The 23117-nt window shown below is 35.8% G+C and overlaps 1 protein-coding gene across 1 annotated transcript in view; it reads right to left on the bottom strand.

Moving 5' to 3' along the window:
• Positions 1-857: 857 nt before the first annotated feature.
• Positions 858-23117, bottom strand: part of TRPA1 (transient receptor potential cation channel subfamily A member 1) — a 37984-nt gene continuing 15724 nt past the window's right edge. Inside the window, exons 10-27 of the mRNA XM_064442555.1 lie at positions 22186-22286; positions 20738-20907; positions 20486-20650; positions 19029-19143; positions 17604-17770; positions 16632-16725; positions 15913-15972; positions 14419-14517; positions 13511-13581; positions 13144-13291; positions 10320-10409; positions 9944-10113; positions 7781-7910; positions 7468-7650; positions 6420-6488; positions 4391-4501; positions 3780-3877; positions 858-1912 (exon numbers count right to left, since the gene is read on the bottom strand). Coding sequence (XP_064298625.1) covers positions 1681-1912; positions 3780-3877; positions 4391-4501; positions 6420-6488; positions 7468-7650; positions 7781-7910; positions 9944-10113; positions 10320-10409; positions 13144-13291; positions 13511-13581; positions 14419-14517; positions 15913-15972; positions 16632-16725; positions 17604-17770; positions 19029-19143; positions 20486-20650; positions 20738-20907; positions 22186-22286 — 2273 coding nt within the window. The 3' untranslated portion in view covers positions 858-1680. The remainder of the gene's footprint in view (positions 1913-3779; positions 3878-4390; positions 4502-6419; positions 6489-7467; positions 7651-7780; positions 7911-9943; positions 10114-10319; positions 10410-13143; positions 13292-13510; positions 13582-14418; positions 14518-15912; positions 15973-16631; positions 16726-17603; positions 17771-19028; positions 19144-20485; positions 20651-20737; positions 20908-22185; positions 22287-23117) is intronic.

The following is a 23117-nucleotide window of genomic DNA, read 5'->3' as shown; positions in this document are numbered from 1 at the left end:
ATTTGCATTTTTGAAGTTTGGCCTTGTCCTGAGAACCTGAACATTCCTGTTTCCACTGACAGAGGGAGCTGCAGACGCACAGTAGCTCAGAAAATCCAACAGCTTATTCATAGGAATAGATCTGAGTTTAGAGGCCACGCAGCAATGCCTATGTCCATGCCCCCAGTTTGCTGTTTGAATGGAGTACCCAAGTGCTTATTATCTGCCTCCAACTATTACTTAAATAAACTATTACAGTCACTCTTAGATGCAAAATGCTGTGCAGATTCTGGGAGGCAAACCCAGGACAAAACTCTGGTTTTAACAGCAAACATCTTCAGTTACAGCTGGCGTGGATTTATGCCACTGGGTTCAGAGGTATCAATGAATCTTGCTAGTGAAGAGAAACAAACGCCAAATGCTTCCTGAATCTCTACAGATGCCATCCTCCACTTGACATTAAGCATCTGTTCACCTTAGTAAGTGTACTAGAATAGGCAAAACCAGCGATAACCTCTTCCTTCCTCTATTTTGCCAGGCAAGGATTTAAAGTCCCAAAGCTGGGATAAAGCAGTTGGGTGAGAAAGCATTTTTCCTACTGAACGGCACGTCACCCCTGGCAACTGTACGGCACAAGTCTCACTAATTTACAGTGCATCTTCCTGTGTTTTCTGAAGATTGGACAAGTTCTGTACAGTGTGAATTACCTTCTGGTGGCTACCTTTTCAATAAACAGGAATCATAATTCTTCCTGTAAAAAACACTTAATGTATATTAACTTCTTAAAGTAAATGTCTGAATTCTAAAGCAGACCACAGAGCGGTACAACCACATAGAGTCATAATTAGTTTATTAGTACTGTTTTTGAAACAAATATATGCAGGTACTTAAACACAGTTTAATTCATGTTTATTTCCACATTTGATATATTACTGTATATTACATAATGCACTGAATATCTAGTAAATAAATAATAAATCCAAAGTGCAGATTAAAATAGCAAGGTCAGTTCTGAGGTTATCAGGAAGGCCAAAATCACACTAGCGGTATAAGGACAGCAAGTTGTAAATGACTGATACGTAACATGTCATTATATTGTTGCTATGTGCATGCTAGTACAAATGATCCCTCCGAGAACTGCATATAATTATCTACAAAAGAAGAGAGTCCTTTCCTTACGTTACATTTTCGTGATCTTTTTATTTCTTACCTTTCAGGCCTGATCCTGCAGTCCTTACTCAGCAAAACTTCCAACACAACCTGTCAGGGCTCTTTCTTTAAGCCCATTGGTGCTCTCAAAACGTCTGAATACTAAATGATTAGAGTTTGAATTTCTAAAAATTCGGAAATTCTAAAAACATTCGTAACAGAAAATAATGTAATTAAGTACAGACCTAAGAGTATCAGGGCCAAATCCAGGAACAGTTCTAGACAGAAGCTTTGGGAACTGTCAGGACAGCAGGGTTGGCATCTGGTGAGTTAGGCACTTTCCTGACTAGCCAGCCACTTTTGGGATCACAGTTTTGGATGTAGACATCTTCGGTCTCCTTAAATACTGTTTTGAGCACCGGCATCCTTTCTTCGGATCTGGCCTTATTCTACACTTGAATACACAATGTATCACATTAACATTATGCACAGACAATAGAGTGACCTTAAAGTAAAACAAAATGATAGTACAACATGATATCATAGCCATATCTAGAATAAGCTATTGTTCTTTTCTGTGCTTGGGTTAGGCACATTTGTTTTAACAGCTTTTAACACTGTATCCCATTTACTATTCTTGTGCTCTAACTGCCTTTTCCTAAACTTGTGCTGAAATAAATCATTGCTGTCTTCATCCTCGGCCTCTGACACTATCTCCATCTTTTGGATAATCAATTTAATGAGGTCATGCTGCTTTTCCAACAGCGTCGATATATCTTTGAGCCTAAAAAAGAAAAAGAAAAAGATATGCATACAGCAAGCATTGTCATTTGGTGTCAAAGGAGATTTTAGCCATTAAAATTACAGATTTAAAAGACCTGACAGTCCTCAGCTTCACCCTTCTGCTAACAAAGAATATTATTAGGGATACATTTAATTTTTCAAGCTGTGGTACTTCTCTAGGTTTCAGGAAATAGGATTAAAGACCAAATTTCTGGTTTCTGAGAAAAGTAACTTGCTATATACTAAAGGTAAGAGCAACTTCACTTTCAAAGTAAAATGCTGAACAGTTCCACCAAAAGTTTTTCCTATTGACTGAAGTAAGCCGGCAAGAAAAAAGGGCCAGACTTACAATGGCAATTAAACATCCACAAACATATAGTGAACTTCACAACGAGTTTAACAGCATATGAGAGATACTGATGAGGCACTTACTGATCTCTTTTAAAGTGCCAGCCAAAGTGCAACTGATGCAAGTAGAGTTAACATCAATCAGTATCATGCATACAGAACACAATATCTGTTATCTTTTAAGCAACAATGAGGAAAATGGGTAATGTGTCTAGAAACTGCCTTCATAAAATTACCAAACAGGCTTTTTGAAAATCTATTTTTCAGAATGTCTAGACTTACAAAATTACAGCATGAAATATATACTGTGACTGAAAAGGTTCTCTGTGAAGAAGAGTTTGAGGCTTCTTTAGATGTAGTTGCCTTTTTTTTTTTCCCCACAAGAATTAAAATAGTGCAGCAATAGGCTAACATTAATACAAAGCAGAAAATATCCCACCCCAAATCAAACCAAAACCATACACTCTCAGCACTGATTGCCACTAGCTTCAGTAGGAACTGAACTCCATTTTGAATTCTGACAATCCATACTGGCAACATAGTAAAACAAAGTTTTCCGCTAGTAAGTATAACTTTCCATAATGACATTGCCACAAGTTATTCTATTCCAAATAATTTTATAATTTTATAAAATGATAGTTTTTTTCCATCTCTGTGGGGGGGGGCGGGGAAAGAGTATGTTCTATGCTGGTTCCTAATATATTGATGCAGCATGGGTTTGAAGAAAGACTTGTTAAATTTCATGGTTTGCCTACATCTGTAGGGTGTATTCTCACCCCTTCGGCTCTTGCTGAGACCTTGATGCAAAAAAATACTTAATCAGAATCTGTGCAGGGAGACAAAAATTTAGTAGGTTAAAGGAAAGGAGAAAGAAAAAATGTATAGAGAGAAGGAGCAGGGGAGAGTGAGACAGAGTGAGAAAGGTTTTCCTAGCTGTATGTTCACAGAAGGCTTTTCTGAAACCATTCTTACAGATATTTTGGTAAGATGAGTAAGAAAAGTACAGACAATTCCTTCCAAGGCTTTGGGAAACAGATGATTTGTTCAAAGGAGAACCAGGTCACCAATCCACTTTTGGGGAAACAATCTGAAGAAGATTTACCATCGGACCAGTGGAAAGCCAGTTACAGATTGTGTATATTTGGAAACCAATTGGAATTACACCAACTGCGAGTTCAAAATAACCCTTGAAAACCTCCACACACAAACCTCTAATTCTGAAATAAAAATGCATTTTCCCCATTACCTCAGTTTACTTTAATGAGCAAACAAGCCTGTCCTCTTTCTCTGCCACGGGATAAAAAATTTTTCTCTACCACACAAGTATTTTGAAGGTAAATACATTACAGAATATAAAATACTATGTTACCATACTGAAGGAGCTTACTTAAGGACACTAGATGCATTGATTTTTACTTTTTAGGTACAGTATGGAGCTTTAGAATACTTTTAAAAATAGGAATATATTTGTAATATTGCTTCTACTTATTTTTACAGCAGTAAAATAACATAATGAATACCTGTATTTCTGCTTCAGGACTTCCAGTTCTAATGTTGTATCAGTGCTCTGTGCATCTGTGGTAGAGTCCTCACACCCAAAGCAATACTGGAACACGCTCTAAACAAAACATGGAACCAAACTGAAATCAGATGTTATAGTTTTACAATAGATTAAAAATCCCAAATAAGTGAATGGTAACAGTGTTAAAGTTGAAGAGTTTCTGTTATGAAGTTATTTTTTTGTATATTAAACACTTGTTTTGCAAAATTTGTTTAATCAGAAAACTCAGTTTACCAGTAACAACTGAAATGAAAAGTAAACAAATAAAAGAAAAAACACCAAAAGGGAGTAATTCTATTTTCTGTCTGAATAACTTTTATAGGTTGTCTCACTTAGTGAAGTCACAGATCACTGAGAATTCAAACACTAACTATATCTGAATAAGTTAGGCTGCACTCAAACTGATTTATCATCTTCATTGAAGACAGTCAAGGTTTAATCACGATCCCACTGATGTCAGTTAATGATTTGAGTCTTATTAATGCAATGTTTCTAGCAATCTGTGTACAAAGTAAGTCGATCATACCACTTTTTAGTAAGAATTCTTTAGTCCAAGATTCACCACCTTACCATAAATCCACAGTATCTCGGCCTGTTGGGATATACAGTGATTGATTCCTGGTCCACCCGGCTTAAGAACCAAAACGGCAGCTTCTTCTCTAAGTTGGTGTGAAGATTAACCTAAATGTAGTTTTGCATTTAGAATAAGATACATTCTCTTAAGACACATTATCATGTGAAAATAACCATTTTGTCATTATATTAAATATACTATTACTAGATGTCATGTCTCAGAGGATATCTACACTGCAAACGATGGTATAATATTTGAACAGTCCAGCCCAGACACTAAAACCATCTAGCCATAGCAGCATTGAGTGTCTTAGCAGGATTAATTATTCCACATAGATACACACTCTTATAACCAAAATGGTTCCAGAACTGAGTTAGCTCTTGTGAAATGGCTTAAATAGCTCCTTAGTACACTGTGGGTTGCAGTATAGAATTACAGGGCAGAAATGTTCAAAAGACAGAATACCAATCATAGCCATGGGTTTCAAGACCAAATAATAATGGGAAAGAGAGTGATCCTTCTCTCTTTAATTGTGCTATATCCTTCTACTACATTATGACAGAGTCAGTATAAAGATGCCAGTGGAACACCTGTGAGAAAGGAGTTTTCCCTTGGGTAGAAACAAGCATGTTATATAGAGTGCCTTTTCAGGTGATGCTACCTTTGCAGTCGTTCTCAAATTGCTACAGAAGTACTGAGCATATGTATCTGAAAGAGCAGGACAAGCCTACTGCAGACATCCATAAGCCTGTCAAACACACAGAGGTTACATGCTTATGAAAGATCTCATAGCACTGCCCAAAGTTGCAAGACACTATCCTTCCTGAGCATTCTGTTGGCAAAGAACTAAACAGGTGAAAAGCATTAACTGCCATTGTATCTCTGCTTTAGTTATTTTTATCTCTAGCAAAAGAAATCTCTCTTGGGAGGAAATGTTACTCTAAAAGACAATTCTTCAAATACACTTGAACTAAGCAAGTACAATTTAAAGTTACGTCACTACCAGAAGTTATTTTTGAGCTCTTCCTGACCTTGTGTATTCTGTCCACGTGCAACCCTCTCCTTTATGCTCAGCCATTAGGTAGGCTCTGAAACTTTTTTAAAAAAGCAGAGCCATCAGGGAACATAGGCAAAGCCACTCCCTGCATCAGTTATATGAATGGTGGGTTCCTCTCACAATACAGACTTTGAGCAGAACTTCAAGGAAGCATGTGGACAGATGGTTCCTAAGAACATGTCAGTGAGAAGTAATCTTTATTCTTTATTTGACAGATGTATACTGTGTGTATTTCCACTTGTGAAAGTCAGGCTTGACACAGAGTTCACAAGGAAGAAAAGCTTTTGAAAACTCTATGCCAAATTTATAATTTCTTAAAATGAAAATTTTATGAAGTTGTGCTATTGTCCTAGCCCCAGTATGTAAGCTGTAAGGACTACATTTGCAAAAGCTACTTTGAAAATATCTCAGATGCATACAGTTTTTAAAAGCATATAGGTTACTAAACTCTCTTGATTTCAACAGAACTTCTGTTAGTGTCTTTATACATCTTAAGGTAACTAAAAACATATAGAAATGTGACATTAAGTTCCTTAATTATACCTGGTATTGCATAGTATCTCCTCAGTGCACAGACCAGCATGAGCCTTCAGTAGACTGCAATGTATTTGGCATCCTTTTGATTTCTGTGTCCTCAACCTTCTTTCCACTGCATCAACTCTCTCCTTAAAAGGCAACTCTCCAATTTCTAATGTTGCATTTACTTGTTTTGAGATTCTGTTGTTGGAATAACTCAGAATTCATTGAACTGACTGTTTAGAAGCTCCTTAAAATGCATTTGCTTATACATTTCCTTGACAGTGACTCACATGACTGAAAATGATACTCAGAATAGGATGCCCATGTTCACCAAGTTGCTTTACATAGATGCTAAAATGTTAGTTAGGGATGTTGATGATAAATCAGCTAATTATCTGACTGGTGATATCTACTTCCTATAGTTGGTGCTTCTATGGTATGTTACCTACCTGCATTGCAATCCTTTTGAGTGCAGCATATTTTTGTACTTCAGCTATGTCTCCAACAGCCAAACCAATCTGAAAATACCAAGAAAGATTTCATTATCTATTTTTTCATAGTCTGTGATTTCAACTGTATTTCTTATTTACATTTAAATCCAAAATTACTCTAAAGTTAAATTTATTTTGTTTCACTTGAAGTTGGAAACATTCCCCTTTTGTGCATATTTGGGAAATCCATATCAAGAAATGTAGTAAGCTTTTTAAATGCCAACTATCTGTCTACCAGTAAGGCACTAAAGAGCTACTTCGAAGATTTGTCATGAATAACATCTCTTCTTTTTGATCCTTCATTGCTGCTGTTATGTTAAAAAACTTGTTGACCTCTTGATTGTCTAGGATCAAGGTGGCAATAAATAACTTAAAAAAAGTCAGTCGCTCAGCTCATATAAAAACCTGATTTCCTAAAAAACCCCTGATGTTCAATGGAACACGGCTGAAGATATATTACATATTTTTCCTCTTTCTCACCATTACCAGGTTTTCCGATTCTTTTTGTTCAGGTCAGGCTCATTCGTTAGTTTTAACACCACTGTTGACTGCTGTTTTGTGTGCACTGAAGACCTGAGTTTTGGCTATTTTAAAAAAAAAAGTTAATTCTAGCTTATGATGCAGCAAGGGGTTGAACCATTAAGACTATGTATAACCTAGGAGGCACACATTTGTCAAGGTACTTCTTAAAACCATTGTTCACCAATTTTCTTTGTCAAGACCTCATAATAAAACATGGCAGCTCCACTTCAAATTCCATCACAATTACTACCTAAAGATATACAAGATAACTCTGCAAGGGTTAACTGTGGAAAAATACTCAGAACAGTAAACTGGAGGGAAAACGAGTCCAGGGAAAGGCAACTTTTTAATACATAGCTGAAAATATCAATTTATTACATAATGAATGGCTGTCACGAATCAGATCTAGAATAACTCTCTATGCTAAAACTGTGTATAAACCTGTGCTTAACCACTTTTGCATATTAATAAGTAGTTTACTTACTAGCAAGTTCATAAGAAGGATTGGAATAAGCAAGGTAAATATAATGAGAACTGTGTAACTCAGGAACGGATATGGCAATTCACTGCTTAGTAGTGGGTCAAGGAATGCATCATGGTAATTAATGTCTCCCAGCATCATTGCAAATGTCTTCATTACAGAAAGCAGAGGTGTGCTATATGTTTGCTGCAAAAAGAAGAAATACCAAAAGTCTAGAAAACACCCAAACTGATGACATTTTTAAATAACCTCTTGAGATTCTGTAGTCAAAAATAATATTTATAATGATAAAAAATAGCTATGCCATTCAACTAACCTGTGAACCCAAAAGGACAAAGAAACTCAGTCCAAAGGCCAATATTAGGAAAAAGAAAACGACAGCAATCCGAATCAAAGTCCTCAAAATTTCCCAGAACATCACGACATAGATGCCATAGTTTTCAAATCTGTGCAATAAGTAAACAGAAAAGATAAGTGAAATTAAATACTGAAGTTAGAGTCCCTTAGAGTTATTTATGTAAGGCAATAAGCAATCCTGATTTTCATGTGTGAAAAGAGACATTTGCCTCCCTCAGACGTTCTGAGATGGTATGAACTTGTACTTTCACATCCAAAAGAATGCAAGTGGTCTGATTTACAGCAAGCCTAAACTACACAATCTAATATTTTAATTTGCTAGAGCAGTAGTTCTTCAGGATATTATTTTTCATGAACAACTTTTACTCTTTCCATAGCCACAGACAGCACAATATTGTACAACTGCTGCACTTGAAATAACAACATTAGGAAATTATATCAAATTTTGCTGCTTTTTAAAGCAAATTAGCAACCTGAACAAAGGACAACTGGCACCATGATCCATCTAGCAGCCACATGCCTGATATAAAAATATTTTGCTTTTATGACACTACAAAGTATGGAAAACAAGCAAACAAAAAGAAACACTGCACAAAGAAGGGAAGTAGCACAATTTTAAGACAACTATGTTTCCAACAACAGTCTGTCATCTGGCAAGCTTCTCCTATTCTTGGCTTGAGCAAAAACTAGATATCAGAACATGAGTTGTCATAAAGCAGATTAAGCTACTTTTTCCCCCAAACCTGAACTTGGGAATTTATGTCCTCTGCCAGATTCAGGGATCAGATGACTCTTTTATGCTACAACAGTAGCAACTCAGAAAATCCCTCCACAGGATTTTCCCCCTGAAATATTATGTGCAAGGCTGAAAAGATCAAGCCGGAAGTAAAGCAAACCTGATCTATTTATTAGGCATTTATTAGGCAAAATTCCATTGCAGTCAATGGAGCCACAGGTTGCTTTGAGAAGAGATGGCCTGAATGAGTTAGAAAAATGATGAGTAGGGTTCTACCGCTACACAAATGAAAAATATGCAGGCCAGGGAAGCATTTCATCTAGCAGAAGAAGGAAGGTTGGGCAATCATGAATTTATTTTCTATTGTTTAGGTTCAACCCCATTTTGCCCACATCACACAGCAGAGCGGACATGCCCGTTCATTAGTCATTTAAGATCAGACACATGTAGGACAGTTTGCTAGCAGAGGCCGCACCATAAAGATCCTCTCTGACATTAACTCTGTTTACAAACCTTGTCCTTAAACATCCCAACTACAGTAAAATGATCCTGAAATTAATCAGCAAATGCTGTGTTTGTCTGTCTGCCAGGCCTCATGGGGGTGATTAATGCATTTGTACAATAAGAATCAGGAGAGCGTATATGAAGTGTTATCACATACTGTCATCCTTATTTTCCGAACAGCTCCAAATCAACACTTTTTTGCTGATCAGCTACACCTCACCTTTGTGCAAGGCAGTCCTGCTCAGGCACAAACATGTTTAATTTAATAGTCTTAAGCAGTACACCCACAATATTTTTCCCTCTGCCCAGTTCTCTGCCGTCCGTTACTCCTGGACACTATTGGATCAGTGACAGCATTAAGATCATTAATGGCAATAAATAGACCTAATGTCAACTAAAGAAATAATTTCATCCATTATAATTCTTTTACAGGACACTATAGTGTAGAAAAGTGGGGTGTGCCATTTACTCTGTAAAATGATAAAAGAATTTACTTTCTCCCAGGTATTACTTATAAAAACAGACTTTCATTTTTTAATTCATATCCTTTTTTTTTTTTTTAAGTGGAAGTCTATACAATGTAATGAAATATGTTTTTGAAAAGGCATATGTGGCGGCTTTGCTTACTTAACAATAAAACCAATCTTGTTATTTCTTTAGTTGCCATAACATATGCTGTGATTCTCTACATAAAAAACACTGAAAACTACTTTAGTGTTCATTAGGTTAAAAAACTCCTATGGTCCTAATCTGGAAACCTATATAGCTTGAAAAAAAAAAATAAAATAGGGCTATCACACTTGATCAGTCATGGTCTAGAATATATAAAATATCTGAAAATATTAAAAGTATTTTATTGTAAAGCATGTAAATAACTTTTACCGTTGAAGGTAAAGCAAGAAGTTCATCCAAGACAAGTATACAGCAATTGCTCCACATTCCCACTGCAAATGAGCTGGTGTATTAATAAATAAAGAAGACACAAAAATTATGCTTGTAGTATAAATTGTCCAGTCCAGTAGATTGGAGTAATCCAACAAATATTTCAATTTCTAGGATTTAAGAGAGACAGATACATGTTTACAAGTCATACATCATTAAAGGACTAAATTCAATACACTACTTAAACCCTCTTTTCACTTTTAATCTTATATAAATTGGTATTTCCCTTTTAATTTGGGAAAAAACAGCTTTATTTCAATATCACACAAACTGCTATGCAAGCACACTGATTTATGTTATTTCTGTGTGTATTTACCTGCTGAATGAGCTGAAATATTTCTTTGCAGATTCCCAGTAAACTCATAATTAAAACTAAACACATACACACCCTTGTGAAGTATGAGTTCTGCAACAAAAATCAGAGCACAAAACAAATTAGAAGTTATTAAATGAACATTTATTTCTGTTCTACCTGCTACATATACATTATATTGCCACGTTAAAAAACTGTTAGTATGCTTGAGATACTTATTACTATCTAAATTCTGTTTTACTGATATGTATTGTGAAATCCATCTCACGTATCTTGCGTTTAAGTAACTCAAACCAAGTATGAAAGTTTGAGCATTCCCAAGACAAATAGTTGCTGTGCAGCTTCGCTATTACTACTATTGAAGTTTGGGAACTGGAAGTGCAGTATTTACGCCACATCTTCAGTATGTTTTGCCACTGGATAACCGTAAAGACAAATTCTGTTGTCCATACCTTCACTATCATATTGCAGTGTCCAGAACAGCAATAGAAGTCTTTGGATAAAACCCTTATGTGGCTGCTCCCTGTGATGTCTCCCTTATAACCAGTATAGGCGAAGACAACTTTGTTGTGAAAAGCCTTCTACTGGCATAGATAACAATAATGAATTTCATCTTTCAACTTGGAGAGATAATTCCTCACTTGAGGGGTTCATTAACTCATAGGCAGACTGTAACTTCATGGCACTCAGTTTTCAGAGAGTCCCTTTTCAGTGACATCCCTCTTTAACCTGGGTTAAGAGTATAGCACCATATTCTGTAAGACTGTGCTCCCTACAGAGCTGGCATTCCCTGCTCCATTCCCATTGCTGGGTCATTAGGACACTGTCTCCTTCAGTGCATGACATTTCATGTATACCGCTGTTGCTGTAGTCTCTCAGGCAGCACCTTCCCAGCTCCTGTTCACTGCACTGCTGCTCCACCAGCTGGTACCATTCCTCGTTGAAGGACAGGACTCCCCCTTCCACCTATGTTTCTTCCACCCAGCCTCTTACGACTCAAAGACCTGGGTCAGTCTAAGTCATTCCTCTGCCTGCTCTTGTCATTCTCTTGTCTTCCACCAGGGAGATTTGTTAGAGGAGCATGATTTCTTCTGGTTCTGCTAGGTCTGGCTTCTGAATCTTTGAGAATCCCGCACGTACAGGGCTGGGCTGGGCATGTGATTGTCCACACTTTTTCATATATCAGGATATTCTCATGAACCTTTTATATTCCTTGAGTTTATTATATTTCATACTTCTACTAGCATATAATTTTTGAGTTCCTATTGCAGTTTTGTGTCTTTTCTCTCCCCAAAGATCTGTAAAATATTTTCTTGCCTCTTTTTTTTTCCTTTTGCCAAATCCTTGATTGTAGTGATAAAACCATTTCTCTGAAATGGATCATTTGAAAAATTCACCACACAACAAAAACTTGTCTCCATTACCTCCAGTATGTTACTGTTTCAGGGCTAATGACACAGGTGTCTCTTCTCAGAATATATGACTTCATGTCACGGAGACAGAGCTCTGTGAGGCTCCTGCCCTTCACATGGACACAGGAGTGTAACACTACGTGTGAGTTGTACTCACAGGTTCAATAAACAGCAGAACTTGCAGTTACTTCTCTGGAAGTTTAGTACAATGTTCAGCTTAAGGACAACACAGCCTTCTTAAAGGACAGACTACTGCTTACTTTTAACTGCAGGAAGGAAACACTTACAAAAAGGACATCAACCAGTTGCACGAATGTCTTTCTTTTCTAAAGCCTCATTCTCCTGTAGCGGTGGACCTGGCAAGTCTAACTTCTTCGGTTCACTATGGTGTCCTAATTATTCCAGTTCCAGCTTCTGAAAAAAAGTTTTAGCTTTGTCTCTTAACAACCCCAAAGTATCTATGGAGGACAGGCTTATCCTGAGGCAGGGTCATCCTTGCTTACTTTCCCTATGGCCCCACCTAAAGCATCATTTCCATCCAATGCATATTGTGAATGAAATCGATATTCATAAATTACTAGAGTAGCCCCATGCCTCTCAGCTGTGACTGAGACAAATATTCAAAAGTCAATATGGTGAATACGTACTTTGCTACCTAATCAAGTTTTTCATTTTGAGATATCATAATTCCAAAATGGGGGTATATCATTCACGTCTTAGAACAACACAATTTTTTCTATTTTTTTTCTTTTAAGTTTATTAACAGGGATTATAGGAAACATCCGATACATGTAAAAACCTTTCACAGAATTTTCCATCCACATATGACTGAACTCTGCTGTTACGTTTTTCACTACTGTTGTACATGCGGTACCTATATACAGACTGGCAAAAGTTGTTCTGTCTTAGCCTCGTAGTTTATGAGCCTAGTGATGAAATACTGGGCCTGCAAGGGAAAGTAATACATAATATGGGCAAAGGAAGATGTATTTCAATACCCAAAAGCACTTTAGTATTGACTACTCTCTCTACGTCAAATTTTAAATGTGTAATATCCAGTTATTTTGGTTGAAAATTCAAAGGACATATAAAGTTAAAAAATCCACTGTTATCTGTCTTTTCATAACTAAATACACATTAATCTTTTCTTCTTCATCAATAAAGAAATATTCACTTCAGGGAAGAAACTGAAGTAATGAGGTAGCAGATGTTAAGATTTTCAGAAAAGATTAAAAATAAGAAATGAGAACTGAAAATTATGCACAGAAGTTGCTGTTGAATGTTTAAAAATATACAATTCCATTTTATTCTTTGGAGTTGCTAAATCATAAATAATTCTGGAAATTGTTTAAATAATCATACCTTTTTGCTATAAAGATCCTAAACATATTCTAACTATTAAGAAAACTCAGTACCTCATATTCTAATGGTCTTGCTTCATAGACCTCTGTTCCATTCAGAGGTTTTCCTGGCTGTATGTGAGTAACCAGAAGAGTCAGTGGGATGAGACCGAGAGAATATATGCCTAAATTCATCAGGTGTGCTCGAAACCCATAGGCCATCCTTGAAAGTAAGAATGTTAAAGTTACAACACTTTACAAATTTAGAAGAGCATGCATTCAAATGTAATGGCCAACATTGTTTTCAAGATGAGGAAATAAACATTTCTTAAAACGTCCTTTTGTGATGAATGTGTTCATTGAGCTTTATGTGGACAGAAGTGTATTGGCCATTCATCTTGACATGCAAAATTACATTTTATGTATGTTAAAATACACCTACCATTTCATAAGCAAATATTCTTTACACACGGGATGACTGAGTAGCTCCATGCGATTGTGGCGTACCATGGCCTATGAAACAAGAAAGCAGAAGGATCAAACTTATCTAGCTAAGTTAAGTGCTTACAAAACTGTCTAGGCTACCTTCTTTACTTGAATATTAGCCTAATTAAAAGTAAAATGATGGTAAAATATTGCAAAGTTCTTTTGTTTATGCGCTCTGGCCCAAACCTATTACTATCTTGTCTTATCTGCCTACTGACGCATCCAGCTTCTCTCCTGCTGCTCTGTTAGTCTATTTCAAGCTTTAAAAAATTGTACAGACTACTGCCAACTACACCTGCGAGATGACCAAGCTTTTCTAGCTACATTTAATGAGAAGATACTTCTTTATTCATTATTATACAGTATACCAAGTCTAATTGCCAACGGAAAGCCCAAAAAGTAATCAAATTAATCCAGAAAGTTTGTTCTGTAAACATTTTCTGACAAAAAAATGAGAGACCAGACTAGCAATGTGAAAGAACTGCTTAATTTGTTTCAGGCACAGAAAGTATTTTGTAATTAACGTAAGTACGAAAAAAATAAGTTTTGTCAGATTTCTCAATGCCTTTCATTCCAGTGCATGGTCACTGCAATGACTGGAGTATGGTTTTCTTTGATTTATTACCTGCACGTACAGCATGTTCTCTTGAAACATTCACAGTTGTTTAAATGAACCAAGAATTTTTATCTAAACCTAAAAGAAATGTTATTTATTACTTTGGCCCATACTTCATTCCAATATACTTTAAATATACAGACATATCAGCTTTGGAGAAGAAATATTATGACGACAAATTCAAACCTCTTGATTTTATCTAAAGCAAGACAGCATGGAATGATGTCAGAGTAAAATAAAGAACTTACATTTAAAGTGGTAAGTGGTTCATAGAAAATGTCTTCACCATCCTTTAGTTTCTTGTTAAGTGTCAGGGGACACTGAAGGTATCTGAAGTTATATTCAATCTGAATAATTAACAAATAATAATAATAAACATAATAAAGGTGATTAAACTGATAATGTAAGACTGAAATGATGTGCTTAATTTAAAAAAGGTTATCCTTTAGAGGAAAAAAGCCATATTGTGTAAAAGTAATTAGCTACTGATTGTTAGTTACTCTGCCAATGACCGCATGGCATCAAGACACACATCTGTGACTAAGATGATTAAACAAACAGCCATTTTGAATTGTAAAATAAAAAGTACACATTTCTTCTTAAAATATTACAGTTTAAAAAGGTCATTCTCAAAACTGTAATTTGCTTTAATGTTGACCTTGAAGAAAAGCTTGTATTTAGAAGTTACATGTCTTTGATGACAAAACCTAAAAAAAATGTATAGTAGCAAAAAATCTGCAACTTTCTGTTAATGATGTAGACACAATCCAATGTAAAAATTGTTAAGGTGGTTTTCAATATGGTTTCAAAGGTAACATAACCGTCGACACTCATGCCTCCTTAGCACTGTGAAAGCAATCTGTTGCTGAAGATTCTGGACAAGAATTTACAAAAAAGAAATACGTTGGACTGTGAACTATTGGTGACAATCGTACTACTTATGATAGGCATGATTTTGATATCCATAAGTAGATACTATGTCTTCTATCACTGTTATTTTGAAATATCCATAACCTCTGATACCCAGCTGGATTGTGAGAATCAGCACAGCATAAAGTCTATAGATTGCTCAAGTTAATGTTATACTTATTAAAATGCATAAGCATGAAGATTACAGAAACTGAACTTCAAAGCCGTTTACAGCCCAAAGAATTAAATAAGATCAGTGATCAGTCACCTGTGTTTTCTGTTAAGATCTGATGTTCATCTACAAGTATAGCTTATCCATATGAACTGGACATATACATGAAAGTATACATATTGCATAATTCCCAAACTTTCAAGTAAAAAATGTGTTCACTTCAGCATCACAGATACAATAAAGAGAATTATATCAGTGGCTTTGCTGAGAAAAAAAAAAATCCTAATAGTTGAAGACTTCTAGTATCTGATGATTTTAAAAGTCAACCTAATACTGAGGAGTTTTTTGCCAAATATATATTAAAAGCACAGATTCAAATACAGTTACAGGTGATTTACTACTGAATTATTAATAAATCAAGGTAAAATATTGGCTGATTTCAATTTACCAACTATAGAACTATAATTGCAACTATAGAAAATATCTGAGAGGTATTAGAATTTAGTCCAGTATTAGTCGCTAAAAGCCAAGCTGATGATTTTCTAACTTAATTATTATCCAAATAATGTACCACTGCTAACATATGGCCAGGTGCATTATGACATATAACATCCTAAGACTGTAAAATGTACTGTCTTCATACATTTTTTCATCCACTTACATAGAAGTCTCGACTTGTCTTTTCCTCTGAAGACTCAATTATGCAGTTGTCCAAAACCAGCTTTGCAGATGAATAGAAAAGTGAATTAAGGTGATACAGATAACATTCATCAGAAAGAATATGATATTTGTACCTAAAGAAAACCACCTTCAAATACAGCAGTCATCTAACAGAAGTGATGATTCAGTCAGACTTTGCGGTGTAGGTTTTGAAGACATAAAACTCCAGAGTTCACATGTAGGACTTAAATAATGAAGCTATGCAGTTTACAAGGCTACAAGCTAGTTTACAACTATAAAACAAGAAATGTTTATGAATATATACATGCCAAGTTCTTTTAATAAAAAGCATTTCTGTAGCGACATTTAACAGCTCAGAAGGTGAAAATACCTCAAATGGTTTTGAACCCAGTTATCCTCTGTCATCACTTTTATACTTCTTTTTATACTACTTTTATACTCTCATAACTCCATTGACCTCAGGAAGTTAAGAACTTTTTCTAATAGTAAAGAAGCTAAACTGGCCAAACTGAAACTATCATTAAAATACAATTAAATCAATTTGTGAATGTATGTTGTTTCTATTTAATAATAATACGTATGGAGGACAGTATAATAATACGTACGTGAAGACAGTATTAGAAAAACAATGGCAAATGATGCAATGTAACTAAGGGGGTTTTTGTACAGTCATTTCTTTAATACGTGCAAAAAACTTACTTTAAATGAATCGGGAAGATACTCAACCATTTCCAGCAAAGGACACTTATTGGCACTAGAATAGTGAGAGAATGTCACAACAGCTTCTTCCCATCTGCAAAAATGAGTTGAGATAATGGAAAATGATTTAGTTGCTTCTTTTTTAAATTAACTACTTTTACATTATTTGATTTTTATTTAAGATATTATCTTGCAAACCACAATATGTAACAAGTTTACATACCATCAATTGGAAAATCAGCTGTTTGGGGAGTAATTGAGCAACATTCTGGATGCTTCTCTAAGAATGATTCATGTTTAATTCTGTCATCAGTTAAAGAGAAATGTTTCAACTATGCTAAGACTGAAAAAATATGCAACTTGAACTAAAGCTGGAATCTTGGGTTATAAGATTAGGTGAGTAATAATAAATACAGTAAAGTACTGTCAGTGTTCCTGCAACTCTTACCAAGAGATGTGATCATTAGGCAATGGTGCAACACTTCCGTTCCTGAAGTGGGGCTTTACTATATTGTAGTATAAATATTCCAAACTGCAGTTGAACTGTCACATTTTTAAATATTTGCAATACTTAAAACAATAATTTTAAATTAAACCTCTTGAATGGTATCAACTGTACTCCCATTTCGATTAAAATTCTATAGGTATTGAAGCGTTATGTGAAAGGCCAAAATTATGTATGTAAGAAGAGGGAAGACATGGGAAGGATTACTTATTTCTAATGGCTTCTACGTGTGTTTTTTTAAAAGAATCTCAACACTCAGTCTAATATGGAAAACAACGTGCCATGTACCTGATGTCCATTACAATTATGCCACTTTTTATTTGCTCTCACTAAAACAATATAATCTCTGGAATTTTAAAATATGTATTCAGTTTTACTTATTAAACTACAGGCTTTCAGAACTTCATCTCAGTTAAAAAAGAACACAACGCAAAATAAATTCAAAAAGCATTTTCTGTGTACCTTACCTTTTGTGCAAAATGACAGCAGACACTACATCTTTTCTCCTATTGTGTATTGCTTCATGGAAAAAAGAAGCTACTGCTTTGTTGAACAGAATTTTCGCACCATAGTCAAGAAGTAACCTTACTGCTTTTGCATGTCCTTCTCTTGCAGCCAGGTGCAAAGCTGTGTTCTGTGCAGAAAAGTAGTAGAGCAATGCATCCATGAGAATAATTAAAACAAAAAAAGACTACCTATTTCAGACCTTTCCCACACTGAAAAGCCACATGCTATTCTCAGTTGCAAGTCCTGAATACTTTTACTAGCGACACTAAAAAATAGAATATTGTCACAGAGATTCTGTTAGAGATTATAGACAAGTTCTTTATTATGTGTCTACAACTACAGCGGTGCTAAATCTGAAGAGGAAACTCAGCTGTAGGTAAGAAAGGCCAATTCATTACTATCTTTTAGTTTTGTAACTAACAGACTGCAAGTCATAAATAGGCAAAAATTATGGTCTCTATACAGAACTCCTGCATTTCATAATCAGGAAGAGAAGGATCCAATTATGTCCAGATGTGCTCGTACAAGCAAATCTGCAAGAAAATCTGCAGGCACAGTTCTATAAGAGGAACATTCTTTTCTTTGGTATTTCCACAAAAGTAAGATAACGAGTGGTTTAGGAATCAAGTCACACTGAAACTGATTTCTGAAAGCCATCCCATTCTGAAGGAAACTGAGAACTAAGGATTGGCTTCTCATTGATTTCCAGGCAAGACCTGTTCCTAATTCAATAGTTCTAAATGTTTTCAACACCAGTTCTCAGAGAAATTAGCAATACCTTCTGTGTTGAAACTGATTAGTTCTTTAAAATGACCACCCTACGTTTTCTGATGGGGAACTGTTAGGCAGGTTCTTACAAGAGGTCTCCAATCCAGGAAATGGATTCTGTCTTAACCCAACAGATACCACACTTGTCCAGACTTCAGACAAGATAGGAGGTGTATCTGTTGGACATTGCTGTACAGGACAGCTGGATTTCAAACAATATATTAATGAGCTATAGTCGATATTGGATTTTTTTTTTAATCTGTATAAGCTCCTTAGATTTAAATTACCAATGTTTGTACTACATTGTTAAAATTCTTTTGCATTGTAAAGGGGCAAGAGGGACATGTCTAACATGCTGAGCATTTTATGCTTTCTGTTAGGCTATTTGCATTTTTTTTGTCTGCCACTTACAAGAATTGGATAACAATTTCAGTAATCGTGTATTAATCTCAGCAATAAACTTTGACAGTGGTGAAATATAAAGACTTTAAATCTGGCACAGGAAATGAAATATTACACATGCAATGCACAGTGGAAAACTACTAATAGCATACCACCGACATTTGGTCTAGAAGTAATAGCGGACAAGAATCAAATAATGCTAAATGAATACATACCCCTTCTTCATCCACTCTGTCTGTACACTTCACATTAGTATCCAAAATGATCTGCATTGTGCGAGTGTATCCTCCGAAGGCAGCATGGTGCAGGGCTGTCCAGCCTTTGTAATCACTTACATGTAGCAGTATAAAATTGGTAATTAAAAATGCAAAACTTTTTATAATTTTAAAGTAAATGTAAATTCCTCCTCCTTTGACTCAAACCTCTTTCCTTTGGCATGGCTACTGCAGAGATGTCCATGCCTTCTGTCAACTAATACATGATTATCAATGCATCATTCAGAAGTAAAAGTTTCAACTCAATAATAGTTTTTTGGTCTCCTGCGCTCTTTTCTTCTCTCTATTTCTGTATATATTTGGATTGTGCCCATTTTCTTATGTCCCTTGAAAACAGCACAAACGCTTGCAACATTCTGTTGCTAATACTTGGCAACAGATGTGGCATAGATCATGGCCATATTACAGAATTTTGCATTTAAAGATAGTGAATATACGAAACATTATAAGCACACAAATCTATTCCTATAAATATTACTTCATCTTAGTATAACGAAACTTATTAAGCCTTTATCATATAGAACCTTCCAGAACATTTATTTTAAAAATGCCAGATTTAAGTCTAAGTTAAGCCTAAATATATACACACATACATGTGTACACATAAATATACATACATATATATACTTTTTTAATATATATATATAATCATCTCTATCCTTGCTAGGTGTGATAGTCCAGTCCAGCTAAGGACACTGGGAATAAAGGGTCCATTTAGTTGGTCCTCCACAGTCACAGATGACGAACATCCAACAGGTCTGTCTGTTTGCTAAAGGATCTCCTCAGAACGCTTAAGCCTCTAGCTCCAAGGTGTAGCTACAGTGGACTTGGAAGCATAGGACCTGAAAATTAAAGCTCTAGACTGTACCTGGGAAACAGGACTCTCAATTTTTGGTAGCTTTGTCTCCCGGCTTTACAGGTATGAACCTGGAAGCTTTTGTGAAGCTGACAATGATCTGAGGATCTTTGACCTGAAATCAGGACTTAAGAGTGCAAGACAAGTTGCCTGGGAACAACCAATCCTAAGAACCTCTACTTAAGCCTGTAAGTGAAGCTGACGTGACTATAGTATTTCCAAAACAATATTTTTTCCATCAAAATGTTCAATACTGTTCTCTCAGTTGGATTTAGAGAAACCTCAGTTTCCCCAGCACTAGAAGCCTTGGTTTACAGGTAGCCATGATTCTATGTGTCAGGCTGAAGCAAGGCACAAACAGCTTAGCTTTACAAATATTTTATAAATATGCTTATATTTTATATTTATATTTTTATATATTCATATATTAAATATTTCCATACATTGTGTTTGTATTTATATTGTATTAACTTCTCAGCAGATGGACGTGAAATGTAGGGTGATCTTCTTTGCTTTAACGAATGGAAAGCGGTATACTTACCAGAGAAAAAGGGCCCCTCTCTTCAGAAGAAACTGAACTACCTTCTCATGACCATTCTGGGCTGCCAAATGAAGGGGAGTCATTCCCTTCTTATCACCTTCATTCAAAAGTCTTGTGTCTTTCATATCTCTTATAAGTCGTTGACATGTATTGATGCGCCCATAGCTTTGGAAAATAAGCACAAAATAGATGTCAAAAAAATATAGACTGAAAAAACGGCATTGATTCCATTGCCTAGACTGCACTACTAACCTGGCAGCAAAGTGTAACGGTGACTTCTTGTCCCTGCTCTTAGAGTAGATGGAAACGTTGAGGCTGAGTAAATTATTTACAGAGAGGGCCACACCTTGTCTGCATGCATAATGCAATGGAGTGCATCCTTCATTATCTTCATCCACTACAAGATTTTTAATATGCTCCATCTGTCACCCCCCCAGGAAACCCAAAAGCACAGAATTAAATTTATATCACTAATGCTCCACAGCTTCTAATAGCTTCTAACAGTATCATTCATACTTTAAAGCAGTATCTAAAAATAAGAAACAAACTAGGAGAAGTGAATGTAGCAACAATGAGCGTTTAATGTCTGCTGATTTGTGGGTCACCATTGTTTCAAACAACTACTCTGTGAAGAACACAGCACTTTGCCACTCTGCACCCTTACTGCAATCCATCCACAGTACAAGCACCATACAGGAGATTCTTCTTTGCTGCCAGTCAACCATAATACTCATTGCTGTCAGTAGAAGGCTTGTACAGAATGTCAGGGCAGTCTATAGTCTGTATTCAGTAGCAAAACCTCTGGCTGTTGAGAACCACCACTTCACTGGTTTACAGGGTAATTTTATTTCCCCAACTTTTCTTTCTCATCTTCATTTCCCTGTTTTTCCTCCATACCGTGTCTAACATGCTCCTATGTATAGCCTTTCCTAAAGCAACTAAGTATCTCCTCCCCCAGTCTGCTCCACTCCTTGGTCTGAATAATTAGAAAGTCAATGCAGACAACCGAGAGTTGTCACCCTGGCTTAAAACTGATTCTCTACATCTGCTGAAAAGCAAGGTTAAATCCATTCTGCATTACTAACCAAAGTTGTTTACAGATTTCAGCAGATGTTGTAAGATCAGTTATACTTGATTCATATTTAAAAGGTTGTTTCTGGAGCTCTGGAGGCTAGCAAATTTAACTCTCTCAAGTGAGCTTGGGCTCTAGCAATGTTAGTGCTTCATCTCAGCATAGCCAAATACAAATACATGTTTGAAATCCTTTTTAAAACTAAATCCAAGACTTTGTTACTGCCCAGTCCACAGAAAGCTCCTGCAGAATATGCTGTAAGCTATTTAAGTCCTAGAACTTGACTGAATATGAGCACGTCCCCTAGCTTTACTGCATGCAAGCTGGGAAAACAGAAGTGAAAAGTTCTATATTTTATTGCCTACCTCTTGAGCTATTCAATCCCCCAACAGCAAAATAATTTATGGGATTATGTTATTCCTTTGCCTGGCAATAAGAAAACTGTATTATTGGCTTTGAAATGTTTTCATGAGAGATATGTACCTCTTCAAACTATTTTCTGTGACACTGGGCAACTTAAGTACCACCACAAACTTTTACAAACATTCCAAAATAAAGTGGTAGTTGCTTTTTTCTTTACATTGTCTAGTGAGAGTCACAGAAAGACATGAATTGATGCTTACTGTACCTGCAGAAATTTCTCATTCAGATGCTGTAATCCTCCAGGCTGCAATACCGTCAAATGCAAGAAATTCCGACCAAGATGATCTTTTAATGATACATTTGCTCCTAGACAAATATGGAAATAGATACCAGCAACTTCAAAACTGCTGGCTCCTGGCACTAACTGATGATGTTTAAGACAAAGGAACAAATGTTGAACAAATGTCTTTATAAATCTAAAAAATAACAAATATTATTCCAAGTCAACATTATAACATATAATTTTACATACAAAAGCCCTACTGATGCTCAGATTTCATCGTTCTCTCATTTGTGTATGCATTTTGCATTTCATTGCAGCACTAAGATTTATGTGGGGCCCTTATATTCAGAGATACTAAGCACTCACAAATAAAGAGGTAATTTAAAAATGCAGATGATCACCTCTTCTAGTCTTATAAAGTTGTAATCTTGTTACAGCTTCAAAACTTATTAAAGGCCTTATTAACTAAATCAGTTATGCTACAATTAACAAGAGAAAATATAGTAACAATAACTAACTTGCACCAGAAGTGTAGCAAATGAAAGATATAGCTCAAACATTTTTGAGGTGGCTGCGATTATATAAAATCACGGATAATGCTTGAGATATGGACTTTAACATTTAAAGATTGATTGCTGGTACAAAACTTGACTCTGTATAAGTGGTGCCTTTATTTCACAGTTCTGTTTACTTTGTGAACTGCTAAGGAATGCAGGGATGGAGTGCCAAGGCCACCTCTACCTTGAGAAGCATGACACATGGCATACACATTTTTCTACGGCCTGTTCACTCCATATTGAAAAGGGTGAAATCATCCCACTAATTCTTCCTTTATCTCAGGGGATACCAGCACTGTGCAGCTGTTTAGCTCAGCTGCTCCTGGAGTGTATTCTGAAGTACTGAACTGAAACTGA

This window comes from Phalacrocorax carbo, chromosome 2 (genome assembly GCF_963921805.1).
Source record: "Phalacrocorax carbo chromosome 2, bPhaCar2.1, whole genome shotgun sequence".
Lineage (NCBI taxonomy): Eukaryota > Metazoa > Chordata > Aves > Suliformes > Phalacrocoracidae > Phalacrocorax > Phalacrocorax carbo.
This window is presented reverse-complemented; position numbering and strand designations above follow the sequence as displayed.